The following is a 21,477-nucleotide window of genomic DNA, read 5'->3' as shown; positions in this document are numbered from 1 at the left end:
TTCGTCGTCCGGAGTCCGTACAAGAAGTGAAAAGTTTTTTAGGTTTCATTAATTTCTCAGAAAGATTTATTTACATGCGGGCTGACAAAACAAAACACTTACGCGAGCTAGCTAAATCTGAATCCTTTTACTGGTCAGATTTGGAGGAAAAGGAGTTTAACTTTCTTAAATACGAGGCTTTACGACCAATTGCTAGATTAGGCTATTTCAACTACAAGGACGAGACCGAGCTTTATGTAGACGCATCTCCTGTGGGCCTAGGAGCCGTTTTGGTTCAGTTTAGTACGGACGGAAAGCCACGTATAATTGCTTGCGCTTCAAAAGCGCTATCCCGAACGGAGCAAAAATACCCTCAAACCCAGAGGGAGGCACTGGCGATCGTATGGGGAGTAGAACGATTTGCTTTTTATTTGACAAGTAAGTTGTTCGTCATCCGTACGGATTCCGAAGCTAACGAATTTATATATGGTGAGGGTTATCGACAAAGCAAGCGGGCAATTACAAGAGCTGAAGCTTGGGCATTAAGATTGCAGTCCTATGACTTCTCTGTGAAGCGCATTCCGGGTCATTTGAACGTAGCAGACGCTCTATCGCGGTTGTTGGCCCAGACTCAGGAAGACGATCCTTTCGATGAGGATAATGATAAGCACCTTCTTTATACTCTGGATGAGGGACTCTTGAGCGTGTCATGGAGAGATATCGAACAAGCATCAGAAAATGACGAGGAACTTACTACCGTAAGAATTGCCATTAAGTCCGGATTTTGGCCAGAAAATCTTAGAAGATATGAGGCAGAGTCTACATCGATTCGATTGTTAGGATCAATGGTATTCAAGGAGGATAAAATTATCCCACCTGCTGAATTACGAATGAAAATCTTGGAGAAGGCTCATGAAGGTCATATTGGGATTTCTGCTATGAAACGCATTATGAGGGAGTATTTTTGGTGGCCTAACATGAGCAAGGAAGTGGAGAGCTTCGTTAAAAAATGTACAACCTGTTTAGCAATTTCTAAAAAAAACCCACCGGTGCCTCTGATCAATCGTAAACTTCCTGAAGGACCATGGCAGGTACTCCAGATAGATTTTTTATCGTTACCAGGTTGTGGAACAGGAGAGTTTTTGATAGTAGTGGATACATACTCACGGTATTTAGTTGTGACCGAGATGAATTGTCTAGACGCAAAGAGTACTACCTTGGCGCTAAATAGAATATTCTATACATGGGGATTACCACTAACAATACAGAGTGATAACGGTCCACCCTTCCAAAGTGCTGAATTTATCACGTACTGGGAGGAAAAAGGCGTAAAAATTAACAAATCGATCCCACTGAATCCACAGTCCAATGGAGCCGTCGAAAGACAAAACCAGGGCATTATAAAAGCGCTAGCCGGTGCCAAGCAAGAAAAAAGAAATTGGAGGGAGTCTCTAAAAGCTTACGTACATATGCATAACACAATGAAGCCACACTCCAGACTTAACATAACTCCTTTTGAACTTTTAGTAGGATGGCGTTATCGTGGATTCTTTCCTAGTCTGTGGGAAACTAAGTTGGCAAACGAGATGGACAGGTCAGACGTGCGCGAGCAGGATACATTTAGTAAATTAGTAAGCAAAACATACGCAGACTCGCGTCGAGGAGCAAAAGAATCCGATATAGCCGTAGGAGATAAGGTTTTCCTTTCATTTCCAAAAAAACATAAAACAGATGGAAACTTTTCCACGGATCAGTACACTATATTAAGTCGACAAGGAGCGAAAGTAGTTGTTCGGAACGAGCGAGGAGTACAATATACACGTAATGTGGTTGATTGTAAGAAAGCGTTAGAACGAGAGCAAGTTCCTTCGGATACAAGTACAAAGCTGACAGAAACTTCTGGGTCCGAAGCACCAAAGGATTCCGAACAAGAATCAGAAGAACATTCCGAAGATAGGCGGGACGGTATTACGGAAAACAGACCAAAAAGGGTGGTCAGGAAACCGGAAAAGCTAAAGGATATGTTCCTATATCAAATTTTTCAGTAGAGTAGGGGCAGGGGTGAATGTAGAGAATAGAATAAAATATGATAGAGAAATTTAGAAATCTGGAGAGTAAGAAAGAGAAAAAAAATGAAAATTCATCATGGGCGAGAGGATTAGCTGTCAACACGTGAGAGAAGCTGCACAAGAGAGGATCTGGAAATCCTGAGTGAGAAAACGAAAAAAGATCCTTCAGGAGAGAGGATCGAGCGACGATGAGTGAGTTTAGCGAAAGGACAGTCAGTTTTTGGACGGACGTGTAAGTGGACGGATCGTGTCGTAAATAAAATAAAAAAAAAAGGAAAAAAAGGAAAGATTCTAAAATTTGAATTTGTCTTGCTGAAAATGGTCAGGACAGATAAAGAGATGGGTGGAAGTCACGACAATGGCGCAAACCATGCTCCCAAATTGTAAGTATAAAGTGCCTTGATGATTGTTCGGTCTGAGAAAGGTGCTAATTTGCAAGTGAATTAATTGGAAGATCGCATACGCGAGCGCGGATGCACGCATACCAGAAATGTTTGAATGACGAAGGAAAGTGAAATTTGTTTCGTAGTGATTTTGAATGCTAGAATTATTTACACAGTGGGTTTCATTTCACGTGATTTGTGACCGCAAAGTGGCTCGGATTGTCACCAGATATCCGGCGCACTTACACAGTTTCTTTATAGGCCGAATCGGATGCTTTACTCAGCGAACTAGTATGGCCGCCGAGTGCGATTTTAAGAACAATGAAATGCTTTGTCTGCCAATCTTGGATCCAACGCGTTCGTTCGTGAACCAATAAGGCGCGATTCTTTTAAGAATTATTCTGAAGCATTTATTAAGTATTTTGTGTGGCTCGGGAGCCTTAAAAAATTGAAAAACCTAGTAAAAAGCGTGAATATCTATCTGAAGACACAAATTAAACGAAAATAATAGTAAACAAAAAAACGACATGCAAAAATATATGTAGAGAAGAATATTGAATGGTGAAGTGAGTAAATTAGAAAAGCTGTACAGTTTATGAACGCCTCTGGGAGGACTACATTTCGTACTAAATGTAATACATGGACGCCTCTGGGTGGGCTACATGGGAAATCCATTATATTGACGCCTCTGGGAGGGCTAAATATTAGTAAATCTAATACATGGACGCCTCTGGGAGGGCTACATGTAAGAAAAATACGTATATATGCACGCCTCTGGGAGGGCTACATAAAAGAAAAGAAACGCCTCTGGGAGGGCTAAATATTAGTAAATCTAATACATGGACGCCTCTGGGAGGGCTACATGTAAGAAAAATACGTATATATGCACGCCTCTGGGAGGGCTACATAAAAGAAAAGAAACGCCTCTGGGAGGGCTAAATATTAGTAAATCTAATACATGGACGCCTCTGGGAGGGCTACATGTAAGAAAAATACAGATATATGTATGCACGCCTCTGGGAGGGCTACATAAAAGAAAAGAAACGCCTCTGGGAGGGCTAAATATTAGTAAATCTAATACATGGACGCCTCTGGGAGGGCTACATGTAAGAAAAATACAGATATATGCACGCCTCTGGGAGGGCTACATAAAAGAAAAAGAAACACCTCTGGGAGGGCTAAATATTAGTAAATCTAATACATGGACGCCTCTGGGAGGGCTACATGTAAGAAAAATACAGATATATGCACGCCTCTGGGAGGGCTACATAAAAGAAAAAGAAACGCCTCTGGGAGGGCTAAATATTAGTAAATCTAATACATGGACGCCTCTGGGAGGGCTACATGTAAGAAAAAGTACAGATATAGACACTCCTCTGGGATGACTATACGCTTGATCGATTAAAGTCTTGAACAAATGATTTATTATTCCGTATGTTAATTAATGTTTTTTTTCAGGAAGCCTAAGAAAGTGATCAAATTATGGAAGGCTCTTGAGGCAGAAAGGAAACGTAATACCTTGCTGGCCGCTAGGCTGAAGAAAATGAGGAGTAATGGGAAGCAAAGTCGTGCGATCAAGCCGTTTGAAGAAATTTTTGATCCAGCACCGATGCATTCGACAGCAATCGATATACAGGGTCGAGATAATTCTATCCTAGCTACATCCATGAATTCGTTATCAGCGGTTTCAATTAACATCCCAGTTTGTAAACCAAATGATAAAATGGAGGAAATCGATCGAAAATCTTTCGAAGATTGGAAGGAATTGTTAGAGGCATCCATGGACCTTGCCGGGATTACAGACGAATTCACCAAAAACAATGTCTTTAAAGTGAAGGCAGGACCAAAACTCTTAGAAGTTCTCGAAGAAACACCAAAACAATCATCTCCAGATGTATCAATCGCTCCGTACTCAAACGCAATGCAACGTTTGAAAGGTTTCTTTGGGTCCCGAGAATACCGTCTAATACAACGGCAAAAATTCAGATCACTTACTTAGATACGGAAGAATCAGACTTAAAATATCTGAAGAGAGTGATAGCAACAGCTAAACTGTGCGATTTCGACGAGAATAAACTCACAGAAAGTGTGACAGAAGTCATACAATTACACGCCCTCAACATCAAAGTCCGCGAGGCTGGCCGCAAAATTCTGCGCAAAGGAGGTACTCTTGCGGCGTTGGTGGCAAAGATTCGGGGGTACGAGGTGGATAAAACCAATGAAGAAATCTTCAAAAAGACGCATCAACCAGCAACGGAAGTTACAGTAGCTGCGGTTACACGCGAAAGAATCGGGCCTGGTTTTTCTGCAGGAATGCGAGGACGAAGTTTCGGTTATCAAGGTCGTTCAAACTGGAGAAACTTTGGAGGTCCAGGCAGCAATTATGGGCAAAGCGGCATGAGAGTCGAAAATAGCTCTAATCCTTGTTGGAGGTGTACCAGCCGATTTCATGCACCGTCAAAGTGTTATGCAGTAAGTAAGGTCTGCCGAAACTGCAAGAAAACGGGACATATCGAACGAGCTTGCCAACAAATACCGACTCCTGGTACACAAAAACGACGGATCGGCCGAGACGATGACAACGTCAAAGCGGCAACGTCAAAGAAAATCGCAACGGTTACAAAGGAAGAGGATGAAAAGGACGAAATGAACGTCGTAAGTGATTGTTCAACTTGATCTGGCCATTACATTGTATTTCATGGTATTTTGAATTCGCCAATATTCTGAAATATACAAGGAAACTAAATAATTAATTCTAAGTTGTAAATGGAAGTAGAAGCTATGTCACTATTGATTACTCGGAATACTTCGAACTCGTGATTGGTAATTAATATCTTTGATTATTAATTTTAGGTTGACGAACAGACTCCTTTGGCCGTTAATAGGTTACACGATTTGGAAGTCAAGGAAGGATGTATCCTCGGCCGTATTGCAGGCACTACATCCGTGATATTTTTGATAGATTCCGGCGCGGAAGTGAATACGGTGGATCAGGATACATTCGATAAATTGCGGAACGACGAAACTTCAAGGAAGCAACTCTACTGTATTTCAAGTGGTACAGATAAACCGCTTCGTGCATACGCCAGTCCGGGCGAGATCAAAGTGACAGGAACCTTTGTGGCAGAGTTATTCATTTCCGATTACAGACCGCTTTTTTACGAAAAATTTTACGTTATAAAAGGTGCTAAACCACTCCTTGGAAGAGATACAGCTCTCCGATACAGCGTTTTACAGTTAGGGCTTGCCGTGAACGTCAATTGCGATGTCGACAATGTAAATTATCCTATTAGATTTCCTGGTGAAATTCTCGCTGTGACAGCGACAGACGAATTTCCTAAATTTAATGTCCCTCCAGTAATCTTATCATATGACACTACTAAACCACCATCTCGTAGGATCTTTACGAATATTCCTCTGCCGTTCCGAGAGGAAACTCAACGGCGACTTCAAGACCTTCTAGCTACAGGCATCATAGAGATTGTCACGGATTCAATGGATAGGTCTTTTTGCTCTTCCTTGCTAGTCGTCCCAAAAGGCAAAGACGATATCCGGCTGGTAGTAGATTTGAGAGGCCCTAACAAGTGCATCATACGTACTCCATTTAGGATGCCAATTTTAGAGGAAATTCTCGCTGATCTTCATGGTGCCAAATGGTTTTCCACTATCGACCTAACCAGCGCATTTTTCCACGTGGAAATTGCGGAACAATCGCGGCACTTGACTATTTTTTTTGCAGGGAATGCTACATATCGTTTTAAAAGACTCCCATTCGGACTGTGCAATGCTCCAGACATATTCCAGGAAATATTACAAACAAAGATATTGTCAGGATGCCAAGGTCAGATATGTTATTTAGACGATATATTGGTGCACGGTACTACGAAAGAAGCACATGATAAAAATTTGAAAGCGGTTCTTTACCAGCTAAAAACGCATAACGTGCGTATTAATACAAACAAATGCATTTTTGGCAAGAAAAAAGTTAAGTTCGTAGGCTTCCTTATGTCAGACAAGGGTCTTTGTGTTGAAGAGGATAAATTGAAAGCAATTCATAACTTTCGTCGTCCGGAGTCCGTACAAGAAGTGAAAAGTTTTTTAGGTTTCATTAATTTCTCAGAAAGATTTATTTACATGCGGGCTGACAAAACAAAACACTTACGCGAGCTAGCTAAATCTGAATCCTTTTACTGGTCAGATTTGGAGGAAAAGGAGTTTAACTTTCTTAAATACGAGGCTTTACGACCAATTGCTAGATTAGGCTATTTCAACTACAAGGACGAGACCGAGCTTTATGTAGACGCATCTCCTGTGGGCCTAGGAGCCGTTTTGGTTCAGTTTAGTACGGACGGAAAGCCACGTATAATTGCTTGCGCTTCAAAAGCGCTATCCCGAACGGAGCAAAAATACCCTCAAACCCAGAGGGAGGCACTGGCGATCGTATGGGGAGTAGAACGATTTGCTTTTTATTTGACAAGTAAGTTGTTCGTCATCCGTACGGATTCCGAAGCTAACGAATTTATATATGGTGAGGGTTATCGACAAAGCAAGCGGGCAATTACAAGAGCTGAAGCTTGGGCATTAAGATTGCAGTCCTATGACTTCTCTGTGAAGCGCATTCCGGGTCATTTGAACGTAGCAGACGCTCTATCGCGGTTGTTGGCCCAGACTCAGGAAGACGATCCTTTCGATGAGGATAATGATAAGCACCTTCTTTATACTCTGGATGAGGGACTCTTGAGCGTGTCATGGAGAGATATCGAACAAGCATCAGAAAATGACGAGGAACTTACTACCGTAAGAATTGCCATTAAGTCCGGATTTTGGCCAGAAAATCTTAGAAGATATGAGGCAGAGTCTACATCGATTCGATTGTTAGGATCAATGGTATTCAAGGAGGATAAAATTATCCCACCTGCTGAATTACGAATGAAAATCTTGGAGAAGGCTCATGAAGGTCATATTGGGATTTCTGCTATGAAACGCATTATGAGGGAGTATTTTTGGTGGCCTAACATGAGCAAGGAAGTGGAGAGCTTCGTTAAAAAATGTACAACCTGTTTAACAATTTCTAAAAAAAACCCACCGGTGCCTCTGATTAATCGTAAACTTCCTGAAGGACCATGGCAGGTACTCCAGATAGATTTTTTATCGTTACCAGGTTGTGGAACAGGAGAGTTTTTGATAGTAGTGGATACATACTCACGGTATTTAGTTGTGACCGAGATGAATTGTCTAGACGCAAAGAGTACTACCTTGGCGCTAAATAGAATATTCTATACATGGGGATTACCACTAACAATACAGAGTGATAACGGTCCACCCTTCCAAAGTGCTGAATTTATCACGTACTGGGAGGAAAAAGGCGTAAAAATTAACAAATCGATCCCACTGAATCCACAGTCCAATGGAGCCGTCGAAAGACAAAACCAGGGCATTATAAAAGCGCTAGCCGGTGCCAAGCAAGAAAAAAGAAATTGGAGGGAGCCTCTAAAAGCTTACGTACATATGCATAACACAATGAAGCCACACTCCAGACTTAACATAACTCCTTTTGAACTTTTAGTAGGATGGCGTTATCGTGGATTCTTTCCTAGTCTGTGGGAAACTAAGTTGGCAAACGAGATGGACAGGTCAGACGTGCGCGAGCAGGATACATTTAGTAAATTAGTAAGCAAAACATACGCAGACTCGCGTCGAGGAGCAAAAGAATCCGATATAGCCGTAGGAGATAAGGTTTTCCTTTCATTTCCAAAAAAACATAAAACAGATGGAAACTTTTCCACGGATCAGTACACTATATTAAGTCGACAAGGAGCGAAAGTAGTTGTTCGGAACGAGCGAGGAGTACAATATACACGTAATGTGGTTGATTGTAAGAAAGCGTTAGAACGAGAGCAAGTTCCTTCGGATACAAGTACAAAGCTGACAGAAACTTCTGGGTCCGAAGCACCAAAGGATTCCGAACAAGAATCAGAAGAACATTCCGAAGATAGGCGGGACGGTATTACGGAAAACAGACCAAAAAGGGTGGTCAGGAAACCGGAAAAGCTAAAGGATATGTTCCTATATCAAATTTTTCAGTAGAGTAGGGGCAGGGGTGAATGTAGAGAATAGAATAAAATATGATAGAGAAATTTAGAAATCTGGAGAGTAAGAAAGAGAAAAAAATTGAAAATTCATCATGGGCGAGAGGATTAGCTGTCAACACGTGAGAGAAGCTGCACAAGAGAGGATCTGGAAATCCTGAGTGAGAAAACGAAAAAAGATCCTTCAGGAGAGAGGATCGAGCGACGATGAGTGAGTTTAGCGAAAGGACAGTCAGTTTTTGGACGGACGTGTAAGTGGACGGATCGTGTCGTAAATAAAATAAAAAAAAAGGAAAAAAAGGAAAGATTCTAAAATTTGAATTTGTCTTGCTGAAAATGGTCAGGACAGAGAAAGAGATGGGTGGAAGTCACGACAAGAGTGACAGCCCTTTGTCTAAGGTTCATCAAAGGAAAGAAAGACACATCAAGACGTATCAGGCCGATCAGTTTGAGTAAACTAGATGAGGCAAGGAGAAGATTGATAGGAGTGGTCCTCCAAGAACACTTCAACGAGGAAATTAGGGAGCTTTCTAGACACAAATCGGTTCCATCAAGATCTAAGATTCACAAGCTACGGTCATATTCGGCTAGCGATAGATTACTGCGTGTTGGTGGCCGCTTAGAGCTTGCAGCTGCTGGTTACAACATCAAGCATCCTTGGATATTGCCATCGAAGGGAATTTTTACGAGAGTGATTGCCGAAGCGTGTCACCTGATGTCGCTACATGGAGGTCCAACTGCCACGCTGAGCTTCATTGAGTGTTGTTGAAACCCCGATCTAGCGTTTTCAAATGGCCAGTTTTCTAAGGTGTGCTTGTTACCTTTTGAAAGGAATATTAGTTAGGTTAGAAGCGAATAATCTAGTAAATTTTATAAATTTAGATGGCCGCTATGTTGGGATTATAATCATAAAAGTGAATTTGTTAATTGGGTAGCATAGGTGCGTAGCTCTGCTAGCGGACAAATCGGTGAGAACTCGTCACAACGTAGGAGATCCTCGGAGCGACTACACGCATAATAAAGTGTACATGATCTAAAACCACCCGCGACTAAAACCAGAGAGACGATCCGAACACTTTTGGTGGAAGTTCATCAAAAATTCAGAAATGAATCATTTACTCCCGAGCTTGATCTAAAAGGACCAATTCTCCAATTCTCCAATTTCTTACGAAACAGACCGATTTCGTTCATTTGGGGTTGTTGTTAATCGTCGCCGTATTCACCGCAGGACCATTGGATCACGAGAGCACCAGCAATGTCTGGGTAATCTTTACGCGCTAAACATTAATGAATAATTGTTCCTTCTGCCATCATTGTCACCATCACGAAACTTCCTGCAAAATGTTTGTCTCGATCGACTCCCCTATTCCCCTCCACATTCCTTCCCCTTTCTGTCGACAATTTTTTTTCATGATAGTAGTCCAGCAAACCTGCTAGCTCCGTTTCGTTAATTTTCCAAAAGAGCCAAGTTCCGTTCTGTTCCTTTTTTTTGAGAACCTTCCAATCATGTTCGATTCGCTTGGTTTGATTCCACCGATTGTCGTACGAGCTAAGATAATGATGAAGGAATTATGCTTAGCGAAGGCTTGCTCCAGGAATCCTGTTCCTGAGTCGATCTTCAAGAAATGGAAAGCATGCAGCTACATACATTTTGCGATGCATCCGAAACCACCAGCTTACGGATCCTGCATTTATGTGCGTTGCGAAAATGATGAACGACAGCTTTGCATTACGTTACTGTCTTCCAAATCACGGGTAGCACCACTTAAGCGTGTCACACCTCCTCGGCTCGAACTTTGTGCAGTAGTGTTAGGTGCTCATCTCCACAACCAACTCAAGAAGGCGATAGGCTTACAGGAAGCAGAATAATTCTTGTGGTCCAATTCTGGCGTCACCATAAAGTGGATCCGCGCAGCAACTAGTACCTGGACAACTTTCGTTGTAAATCGAGTATCCGAAGTGCAACACTACACGCGCGACAGCGGAAACATGTATACGGCGCATCCAATCCTGCAGGTTTGTTATCACGTGGCATGCCAGCGACAGACTTCCTGTAGAGCAAGTTGTGGAATTTCGGTCCCAAATGCCGAATACCGAATGAACGAACAACAGCAAAACATCATAGCAATCGATTGTTCTAATAGGGATATTACTTGGTACTTTGTCCATCCAAAGGCTCTACGCTTTGGCAGATTGTGGGAAACAGCTGTGAAGACGGCCAAACAACATCCCTGCCGCCATCTAGACAGCTCAATGCTGTGGTACGAAGGATACTGTACCATCAACAAATAGAAGCGGCAATGAACTTGCGTCCCTTGTTCCCCATGTCCGACGACCCGAATGATTTGGCAGCACTCACCCAAGCCCATTTTTGTTCGGAACATCCATACACGCAGCTCCTGTTCTCGACTAAACTGGATTGAAGGCGTACACTCTCGACAAGCAGCAAAGGTGCCAGCTGATAGTGCAACGATTCTGGAAGCATTAGGTACCTGCAGGAAATGCAGAAATACAACATGAGACGCCACCGAACCAACGACCGATTTACCGGTAGATTAGTTATTGTTTTAGATAAGGCCTTACCAACAACCCGATGGCCAATCGCGTGGATACTAGAAACCCATTCAGGAGAAGATCAGTTGACGCATGTGCTAAAGCTAAAAACGGCAAAGGGAGTTATTACGTGTCCGAAAAATAAAATTTGCATCTTACCTATAGCCGCAGACCACGAAAGCACATGCTATCTTTCGTAAACTTTTTTTTTTATGTTTTTATGACATTCTGTCATGCGGATGCCGAGGAGGGAATTTGCCCAACCAGCCAAACCAAACATGCATTCTCGCTTTGGCAGGTTTAATTGTTCATAAGACAGAACGAGAAGGTATGTTGATATGGCTAGTTGTGTTTGTACAAGCACTACGCGAGGCACTATAAACCGATAAACGATCGGTTTCATTAAGTTGACGTTTACAGTGGTTGAGGTGCAGGGGTGCTCAAGTTTATAAATAGAGGTGAAAATAAAAATATTGGGCTAAAGTCTGAAACACGACCCCCCCCCACTCACGGTCGCTCATCTGCGTGTCAATTTTTCGTACAGGGTGGTTCGGAGACTATGCAATGTGGCCTGAATTTGATTTTTTTTACAATTACTATTAAATTGTAAGGAGGTTTTCGCATAGTGAAAAATGATTTATTCATCGAGGAACCAAGTTCCATACGCTGTTTGTGAAACCGTAAAATTTTCCTCATTTTTGGCCCAACTTTGCCCCATAGCTCCGCCGGTATCCAAGATATCGCCACACTTTCTTCTGGCCATGGCTAGATGGCACTTGTGGCTACATTTCGTCCATGCACCACTAATCGCTACCATGTCTGTGGCCGGAGCTATTCGCGAAAGCTCCAACGGATCGCCAATCTTTGACCTGTGGTCGATAGATGGCACCAATTGCTACATTTTCTTCTTCGACGGCCATGCCCTCAGGTGTATGTGTCTCGAAACATAATTAAAAAACACGCAACTGATTTCGAACCACCCTGCACGAATAAAAGTCACTCAAATGAGTGCCCGTGAGTGGGGGGGGTCGTGTTTCAGACTTTAGCCAAATATTGTTCTGCTTCGACACAAAATGAAAAACGATTTTTCTGTTCCGACGTTGCGTCGGAGTGCGTTAACCTATGTATGCTTCTCTATAGTGCAATTTCCCATACTCCCATACATTTTGAGCAAAACGAATACATTTTGAGCAAAACGAATACATTTTGAGCATTGCGTCGGAACAAGTAACACCCTCTTAGAAATGATTCAACCATTCTTCTTCTTCTTGGTCTGCTCATGGTCGAGCACGTCGTGAAGACATGGTCAGGACGCCAATCCGTTTCCAGGAAACTCGGTCTTGGTTTGGATCTCCGAAAGGTTTGACTCCACCTGATCAGTAAAAGAAATCGCTGTGCTTTGTAGTTGTTTCTCCATTGTTGCAATCATAGGCAACATTCTCAGCAAAACTTTAAAGTTAAAATTCCTTAACAATATTTTCTCATTCAAACAAATTAATTGTTTAATAATTTTGGTTAATGTTTTCGTTTAAAAATCACCTAATAAGCGGAAATCATTAGGAACAAAGAAGGAGGTTGATTCTATAATTATTAATTATTCTATACAAATGCAAATTGTTCTGCATTTTTAGAGTTCGGTATAGTAGTGTATTTTGGGGACTATCTCTATACCATAGTTTTAGTTACAATATCTGACTTATCGATACTTATCGTTAGCTTGTCCTAGGGCATGCTCGATGTGTTGTTTGACAGCTGCTACTCGTAATAGGCGCAATGGCGTCTATTGCTTTGCTGAATGCTTTCACGCGTGTACTGTTCGTTCGTGTAATAAGCGGAAATCATTAGGAACAAAGAAGGAGGTTGATTCTATAATTATTAATTATTCTATACAAATGCCAATTGTTCTGCATTTTTAGAGTTCGGTATAGTAGTGTATTTTGGGGACTATCTCTATACCATAGTTTTAGTTACAATATCTGACTTATCGATACTTATCGTTAGCGTGTCCTAGGGCATGCTCGATGTGTTGTTTGACAGCTGCTACTCGTAATAGGCGCAATGGCGTCTATTGCTTTGCTGAATGCTTTCACGCGTGTACTGTTCGTTCTTAACACTTTCCTTGTGCTGTGTAGTTTTGTGTTATGATAAAATAGAAGTGCTGATAGAATGCTACTGCTGCCTATTTGCTAATTAAACGGTGTTACACGTAGTTTTTATGCACAAAATGGACGAGTATTCTGGTTTACATGCCACCTTGTATGTAGCTTTTGTTTGTTCTCTAAAGTTTAAGCTGCGTTGGTGATGCACATAGTACGATATTTTGCGCGTGCATTTATTATGTTCCGAGGTGAGTTTTCTCTTTCTAATAGTATCTTAAACATTAGCGTGCTTCATATTTCGTATGTTTTGTATCACTAGGCATTACTTCTGTTGTGATTTACAGGGAAGAAGCACGGTCTCTTTTCATACTTCGAACAGTTTCTTTATTTTTGTTTTCTCTGCTTTGCTTTGCTTCTGCTTCCATTTCCCGCCATATTTCATCTCCTCTGATATGTGTAAAACTCCTCTAAACCAGCGTTGGGGGCGCCCCGATGGTGTGCCGGTTCCACAGAGCAGATCCGGGTATCAAATCGTCTCCGGACCATCCACCCGTAGCAAGGACTCACTATCTGGCTAGGTTGTTCTCAGAATTTGAGATACTTTGGGCCTCTTGGATCATCTCACATCAATCATCCGGCTAGGTGGTAAAATAAATTTAGTAGGTAAGAAATGACCGGCATGACCAAGTTAGCGTCGGAATGAGGACTCATAATATAGAATGATTTGACAAGTGGCCAAAAGTTCGTTACATGCGATTTGGCGTTTGTATGCCATTATCCATTCACATGTTGGTGTGTAGCTGTAATGTCGAATCAATCGGTTTATGGAAAGTACTTTGATATTGTTTTGATGGATTTGGTTGAGACATTTTTTTTTGCTATTCAAATGATATGCTTTTTTCTAGATGCAACAACAATATTTTACACCCTATTGACAAAGTGTTCATCGATGGATGAATTTCTTGAAAAGGGGGTGAAAATTTTGCTCGAATCACCCTAAAATGAGAGTGTGTGCGTGACTCGCTGTATCGCGATAGAGTTTGGCGTGTGTCGAATGAATGTTCAAAAAGGTCGTAGTAGGCTAAAAACCTGTCTGGCTGTTTTCACTCGGTCGCTGTACATTTTCATACGGGAATAGTTCGTGAATTGTGGATTGCGCCAGTTCCTGGACTGTGTATTCGTTTGTTTAATAGTATTTGCCAAGTTGTTCCAGTTCTATTTCTAAAAGGATATTCCTGTGCCGACACTTTCGCTAAATAAAATCACAGGTAAGTTGTACCAACGTGATAACCTGTTGGAACAGCTTTCGACAGAATACGACGAAGCAGAGACAAGACAAGCTGTTTCAAGACATTTGGACAGCGTGGGGGCATTTGGCCACAATTGCCGGTCCTCATATCTACAGGTTTTTGTGTACACAAACTCAGGAAGCAGGAAGGAACTGGAAGCTGGATTCAAGTGCCGTCGCTTCGCGATCGGTTTAACGTCCTGCATCCTCTTCCTCGTGCAGCTATCTTTCATTCTTCGGAGCTTACGCTCGGAAAGAGCGTATGAATTGACGGGCACATCTTTTTTGCATCACTTGAATGGAAAGGAATCCAAGTTTTACAGTAGGCATAGCCCACAATCAGAAGCTTACTCACTCTAGCTCGGGAACAGCCTTTCATTAGAACCATACTATTATGGTATTTTTTATGTTTCCTTTTCGGTCATTTTCTGTCTGTCTACACTTCACTGTGCCATACTTACTTCCTTACTTTTCTGCCCATACTTCAGTGTTCCTTACTTTTAAAACTCAATTTCGGTCTTTCTTACAAGTTTCTTAGTTCTTTTTGCGATTTATCCTTCCATTTTTGGTGTAGTCTTTCCAGTGATACCTCAGTTCTGTTTTCCTCATATTTGTTGCATTCGAATGTCATGTGTAGTGTTGGGTAATGTGCTGCTGTGCACACAGTGCGCACAGCACAGCTTGGTGTGCGCACAGCACAGCACACCTATTATTGTGCTAGCACACTGCTAGTACACAGTACACCACAGTACACAGAGCTAGCACAGCGGAAGTACACTGCTAGCACACGGTTGTCACAAGGCCCCAAACCACCCCCCCCCCCCCCGCTCATCGCAATTCAGCTTCGAGATTGATTAGTAAGGGCTTCCCAAAATGTCTACCCCCCCGGTCAGCACTTTTGAAATCAGTCCACCCCCCCGGTCAGCACTATCAAAACTTGATTTTCTCCGATCAGTAACACTGGATCGTGGATCGTTCCACGCACAGCACACCGTTGAGTGCTAACGTGTGCGCACAGCACGCCTAAGTGTGCTTTCGTGTGCGCACAGCACACCAAATTGTGCTACTTTACCCAACACTAGTCATGTGTCGTCTCTTGTTTGGCGCATTACATTTCTCAAAGGTTCGTGTTTCTTCAATTTTTATTTAGTTCAACCAAAAATCATGTCCTGTTAATATTCTGTTGGTTTTTTTTTCCTGTAATCTCTACATCCTTTTCCCATGGTTCGGGTTCGAAAGTTTATGTTTCTTCCTTTCGTTTCAGATTCTTTTTCGTACTATTCTTTGGTTTATTTTAACATTGGGTTTTCAATCTTTGGTGTACATTGATTCGCTACCTTATTACTGTTTGGCGAGACTCCGATTCATTGCCTCTAATTCGTACGTGGGCGGGATCCATCCAATTTCTGCCTTTATCTTGCTTCGTATGTCGTATATGTTTTTTAAAATTATTTCTTTTATTTTTTATCTTTTTTACGTTTCTTAGTATTGTCCAACTGGCGAATCTATTGCGAAGCTGTCTGTAAGTATTATTGGCTTATGTAACATATTCCTAAATGTGTTCTATTGCTTATACTATCGCTATGAGCTCGCTATTGTGATTATATAGGCAAAATTCGTAGTTTCAAAATAGTAGTACCATCTTTTGTTTCAGTCTTTTATAAATATTCCTATTTCTGTTTAAGTCTTTTATAAATATTGATATTTTTCACTTGTCACACATCCATCCGCGTATATGTATGGTCTGTTATTAATTTTGTTTTCTAGTGTTTCTCACGTGATTTGTTTTACTGCAGTCTTGTTTGTAATTTTGTTGTTTCGCATTTTTTTTAATTTTTGTTGAAATTATTTTTATAATTTTTTTATGTTCATTTATGGTTGCTATGGAAATTTGTTTTAGTATATCTTTTGTTCTCTAATGATTTCCTCACTGAGCTAAAGGTATACGCATTACTTCGTTTCCTGCTATATATTTCCATCCAATCTTTAACGGGATCTTGGCAGTAATTGCGGGGAGTGAGTTAGTTGTTGTGATTTTCGTGCATTCCGAGCATTGCCTTAGAGCATTATGTGTGACTGTATTTAGCTTATTGCTTTTTGTGTAGTTGTTATTCACCGCCATAAATTACGCCAAAATAGAAAGAAGAACGGTTCTGGGGACTACTTCAGCGGCTTGGTTGTTAGTAAACTACTCACCCAATTACAAGGCGCGATAGATTTCTTCTTGGCTTCAAGCTCGCTCGGCATCCAAGTGTCTTCTACTGGTCTCTTAGTCGACGTAACGGGGGCGTTCCTTGGGCGTCGCATCTACTGCTGTTACCTTTATCGCCGGACGCTTCAGGATTCCATTCTCTTTTTTGACGGTGACGACGCGTACCTGCCCGTCTGAGCCGGATGTGCCTCTAGCACCTTTTCTTTTATACATTGGCTGCGGGAGCGTTATCGTTCCTGATTACCACGAAATTGCCTATATTCACGCGCACTACCTTGCTAGTTCAGTTGTTCCGCTTGATAAGGGTTGGCAACTAATCCTTCTTCCAACGATTCCAAAAGAACTTGGCGTTGTGCAGCGCTGATTTGTATTGTTGCCTGCACAGGAGACATAGGAGAGACATCCAAGCTTACCGGCGGCAGAGCATCAACATCTCTCACAAAAAGGAAGTGGAGCGGTATTAGGATCTCGTCTTCCTCGTTGATTAGCGGTATGTGGGTAAGCGGGCGCGAGTTAATCATTGTCTTGATTTGTAACGTCGCCGGTAAGGGGTGTCGTGTTTCCCATTCGGTGGCCATGTGGCGTAGCGCCTTCTTTATTGTCTGTATCATGCATTCCCATGATCCCGCGAAATGGGAAGCTGGGGAGGGTTGAATTTTCGTTCTATTTGATAGTTAAGTGCGACTTCTTTTTCCATCCTCTCATCGATGTCTTCAATCAGTTTCTCTAGCAGCTTCTCCGATGGCTGGGCTGCCTTAGGAGTAGACCTGTTGCAGCAATCTTTCACGCTCTTTAGCACATTTCTGATGTACACGATTTACCCAATAGATTTACCTCCAAACGGCGATGACCACTTTGTCGGCTTGATGGAGGTATTTCTCGTGATAATTCCGCAAAGAAGCTTAACGATGTGTGGTTTCTGAGGTAGGAGTATCGGCACTCTTTGAAAGCCTCACCGCGTTCTCTAACGTGATAGTTCCGCAAAGAAGCTTAACGATGCGTGGTTTCTGAGGTAGGAATATCGGCACTCTTTGAAAGCCTCACCGCGTTCTCTAAGCGGCTGCGTCATCTCAAGACTGATCGTGCAAATAGGGCAACAACGGTTTAATGCTGCTTTTTGACCAAATTTCTCCTTCCTTTCCATTCCGTCAGGTAAACCTTCCCATTGCGCCCTGCATAGAAAAGCGTATTTGGCCTGCTCTGTGTCTTCGCGTGAAATGGTTCTCGTGAATGTTTTACGGTCTTTAATGGAGTTCGCGAAGTTCTTCAGAGTCTACTGATTCCTGATGATAATTCACTGCAGTCGATGTGACACGCTTTTCCTCATCTGTGTCTGAAATGGGCTGCTGCGAAGGGCAGCCATTTTCTCGATCCAGCAGTAAATTTGACCTATTTTACCAAATGCTGGCGTTAATGGTAATCTTTCTTTTGAGCATCGGCTTGATTCTCTGCAGAAGAGATCCATTGGACCCCTCCATTGGCTGACATAACGAGCAACGGATCAGAGGCGCCAAAACTAGTACGACGCTCCCTACGTCAAGTAGTGTTGTAGCACGGAAAGATATTGCCGGGGCGTAAATGTCAATTGCGGATAGCAGCTAGTCGATACGATTGTTAAGTAGACGCGACGGAAAGTCTTTGCGCGTTACAATTCCGCTATTTCAGCGAATTGCACCTGGGCGCTCGCAACCTGGGGAACGATACTTAATACTTCCCGCTTGGTAGGCAATTTTTTATTAGACCCTACGCTGATCCTCATATCCTCATGAGGCTGGATTTGTTCGAGACAAATTTCCTTGTTTTCGCCAGCCTTTCGGTTTTTCACTATCTGTGCGCATGATGTCGAGCATGTTCAAACGACATGCCCTGCATAACGTACGTGTCCGGCTTTCTGCTAGTGTCTACATTTCCCCATAATCCACTAATATAGATGTTTCCTTCGCGAAATCTTAACAACAATCCGAATAACGATGGCATCTCATCGGGTGCGGTAAGAAGCAGCGAGTTTAAGGAGACGTCCCTAACCCGCGCAGCTGCCTCTAACACCAACCGAGATTTTGGGACCGGCTTATTCTTATTTACTACCACGAAATGTGGCAAATAGAAGGTTCCGGGACTACGTTTAGCTGCTTCTTGGCGAGAAAGTTTCCTTATGCAGCCATTTTCTTCATACTGCTCAAATGTCTCACAAAGCCAAACATATTCGGATTCCCCTGTAGCTGCGTTTCTTGACTCTTTAGACGAAATAAGGCAGCTTCTAGTGGTATTAGTAGATGGTTATGGTTTAGACCAGTGATGTCGAACTAATTTTGGCTTGCGCGCCGGTTTGCAAATAAAAATGGTGTTTCTGGCCCAACTTTAAAAATATCACTTGTGCGTTGTAAAACCTACCTGACTACTTACTAGAATTCAATTACAATGACAATGGAACCCGGTCCTGCCGAGTGGACCGTCGCCGTTTATCACACACACCACCGGGCCGCCCCCGCCTTCCGTGCTTGTAACATGCTTTACATGTTTGAATAGATGTATGAGTTTACTATAAAATTCAAGCTTAGAGTTAGTTTACGCATACTTAGTTAACTACTTAACACCTATTTTATTAAAAATTTCATAGGACACACATAATCCGCCCAGTGATAAATGGCGCAACAACGAGGTCGGATGACAGTAGCTGTGGTCAGTTGTAAAATGAAGATAATCAAGTTTCGAAAATTTATCTGTAAATTTGTCGAAAAATTTTTGCGTCATCGGGGTGATACAGAAGATGATTATTTTTAGGAAGCCGGATTTTTAGGAACCGTCGATAAGTCATTGATGAATAATATGAACAGCAGTGCCCCTGAATTGCTGCCCTGAGGAAAGCGGAGGCTTCTTGATAGATGTGGTCTCAGCTTAACTGAATATGACCGATTGCTCAGCTATGAACTCAACCATGTCAAGATAGGGATTAATCATGACACCTTCCAACAGGCCGGAACGATGCCATAGCGTAGCGATTATTTAAAAATCTTTGCTAATACAATGTCACACTTTGTGAGAATCGTCGCTGGAACGCCAACTGGTCCCGCGGTGTAGAAGGCCGATAGTATGGGCAACCGACGTGGCGCTTGTTGCTGAAGGTATGGCTCGAAGCGCGTCGACGGGTGTGTTGATAAGTGCAGTGTATACTGCGTCAGGAGCTGTGCTATTGTGAGCAAGACTGGGTGTATAGTTCACACATCTGATAACGACGGCGACAGAATCTGTTGTTTCGGCGGTGGAGAGCGTGGATTTATATTATAGCTGTGACGCTGTGCAGCACGGTCACCCCATGGCTGTCCACGATGACCTTTTTTGTTGGTACACATTCGCATAGCACAGTACGCATAAACTCCGAGAAACTGACAGTGGCATGGTCAAAGGTGCAATAGTTTGAGCAGTTTTTGGATGTTTAAAATAAATTGCTTTGGGATTATGACCTCTCAATTCTTTCCAGTATCCTAGAAGCGATGAAGCTCACAATAGTTATGACATTAATTGTGTGTTTAAATAACTAGTCCTATAGTCTTTTCTATAAGACTATAATCTCTTTTGTCATTTTTTATGAACCTAAAAGGCGGGTAGTTTCAATTTTGAAAAAAAAACCCTCTTGCCATAATTAATTGTATCTATTCAATTTCATCAAAAGCCATATCATATTCTACCATTTTGCAAATCTTCATTTCATCGAAACTTTAAGCGCATTCGCGATCTCTAGGATCGATTGTATTTACAAGAGCACCAATGGGATTTATTACATCTTCTGTTCCTGTTTTAAATTAATTTTTGTTGCATATCGTTGCAAAGAGCTACTGGACCGAAGAGGATAGTTCAAACCAGTAGAAAGATACTTATATGTTCTAGTGCTTAAATATTTCTGAGTTAATGTTTTTAAAATTAGATCTAATCGGTTTTCTGATAACGTACTTTTATAATTTTCTTTACGGCTGGGATTATTCTCGTCGATTCTTCGCGGATTTTTGTTTTTTTTCGTTTTCTTTTTTCAGCTATAATATTTTTGTTTCGGCCGATTTTCGGCGTTATGCCGATTTTCGGCGTTATGATCTTCTTGACTATTTCTAAAATTTTGGTTATGATCTGTTAATGCTGCAATTTTCTTATTCTTTCCATCTGCAATGGTATTCGTTAATGTTTCGTAAATTGAGTAACAAGTAGATAAATTTTGGTTATTATGTTCTAAGGCGTGGTTGGTGGACTCTAGTTCGTCATTTTTTGTCTGTTCAAATGACTCAATTAAACAGTCAACTACTACAGTCAACAACAGTCAACAACAGCTGACAATATAAAATTGTATTAGTAAACATAATTTATGTTAATAGAAATGGATCATCTCTTAAGTGTAATCTACGTATATAGTTTGGAATGTTCTTTAGCGGTGTGTTTCGTAGTCAATAATCTTCTCGACGGAAATGCTACGAACAAATCGAAGTACTTTTGTTTGGTGTGCAATTTTCATCGCGTCTGCAAAACTGTATCCATTTGTAATACAGAACGCATTCAAATGTAAAGCTTCGAAAAATTATGTGATGACCATTTAAGCGGTTCACCACAAAAATCTTTCTGCTTTTTGGTATTCTTCTGCTGTTATGGGTGTATGTTCGGCTAACCTGTTACATTTGATGCTGCTCTTTTGGGATTTAGTGGCCTTGAGCGTTTGAATCGGTAACACTTTCGCCTTACGCTTACAGTTAGAGACGAACCGATAGAGGATTGCTACTGTTCGCACGAGTGCCTTCCTTCGGGAGAATCTAGTTGTATCTACG

General features: G+C 41.8%; 1 protein-coding gene and 1 long non-coding RNA gene across 2 annotated transcripts in view; one reads left to right on the top strand and one right to left on the bottom strand.

Annotated features, from left to right (window-relative positions):
- Positions 1-11,504, bottom strand: part of LOC125769459 (uncharacterized) — a 58,804-nt gene extending 47,300 nt beyond the window's left edge. Inside the window, exons 1-3 of the mRNA XM_049438194.1 lie at positions 11,233-11,504; positions 11,104-11,177; positions 10,880-11,012 (exon numbers count right to left, since the gene is read on the bottom strand). Of these exons, the coding sequence (XP_049294151.1) occupies positions 10,880-10,904 (25 nt within the window). The 5' untranslated portion in view covers positions 10,905-11,012; positions 11,104-11,177; positions 11,233-11,504. The remainder of the gene's footprint in view (positions 1-10,879; positions 11,013-11,103; positions 11,178-11,232) is intronic.
- Positions 11,505-13,087: 1,583 nt separating this feature from the next.
- On the top strand, positions 13,088-19,763 carry LOC125767793 (uncharacterized). Its single transcript, XR_007418828.1, has 3 exons — positions 13,088-13,420; positions 15,947-17,641; positions 17,730-19,763. It is a non-coding gene; the product is annotated as an uncharacterized LOC125767793 (long non-coding RNA).
- Positions 19,764-21,477: the final 1,714 nt, after the last annotated feature.

This window comes from Anopheles funestus, chromosome 3RL (genome assembly GCF_943734845.2).
Source record: "Anopheles funestus chromosome 3RL, idAnoFuneDA-416_04, whole genome shotgun sequence".
NCBI lineage: Eukaryota > Metazoa > Arthropoda > Insecta > Diptera > Culicidae > Anopheles > Anopheles funestus.
Note: the sequence above shows the minus strand (reverse complement) of the source record. Positions and strands in the feature narration are given on the sequence as shown.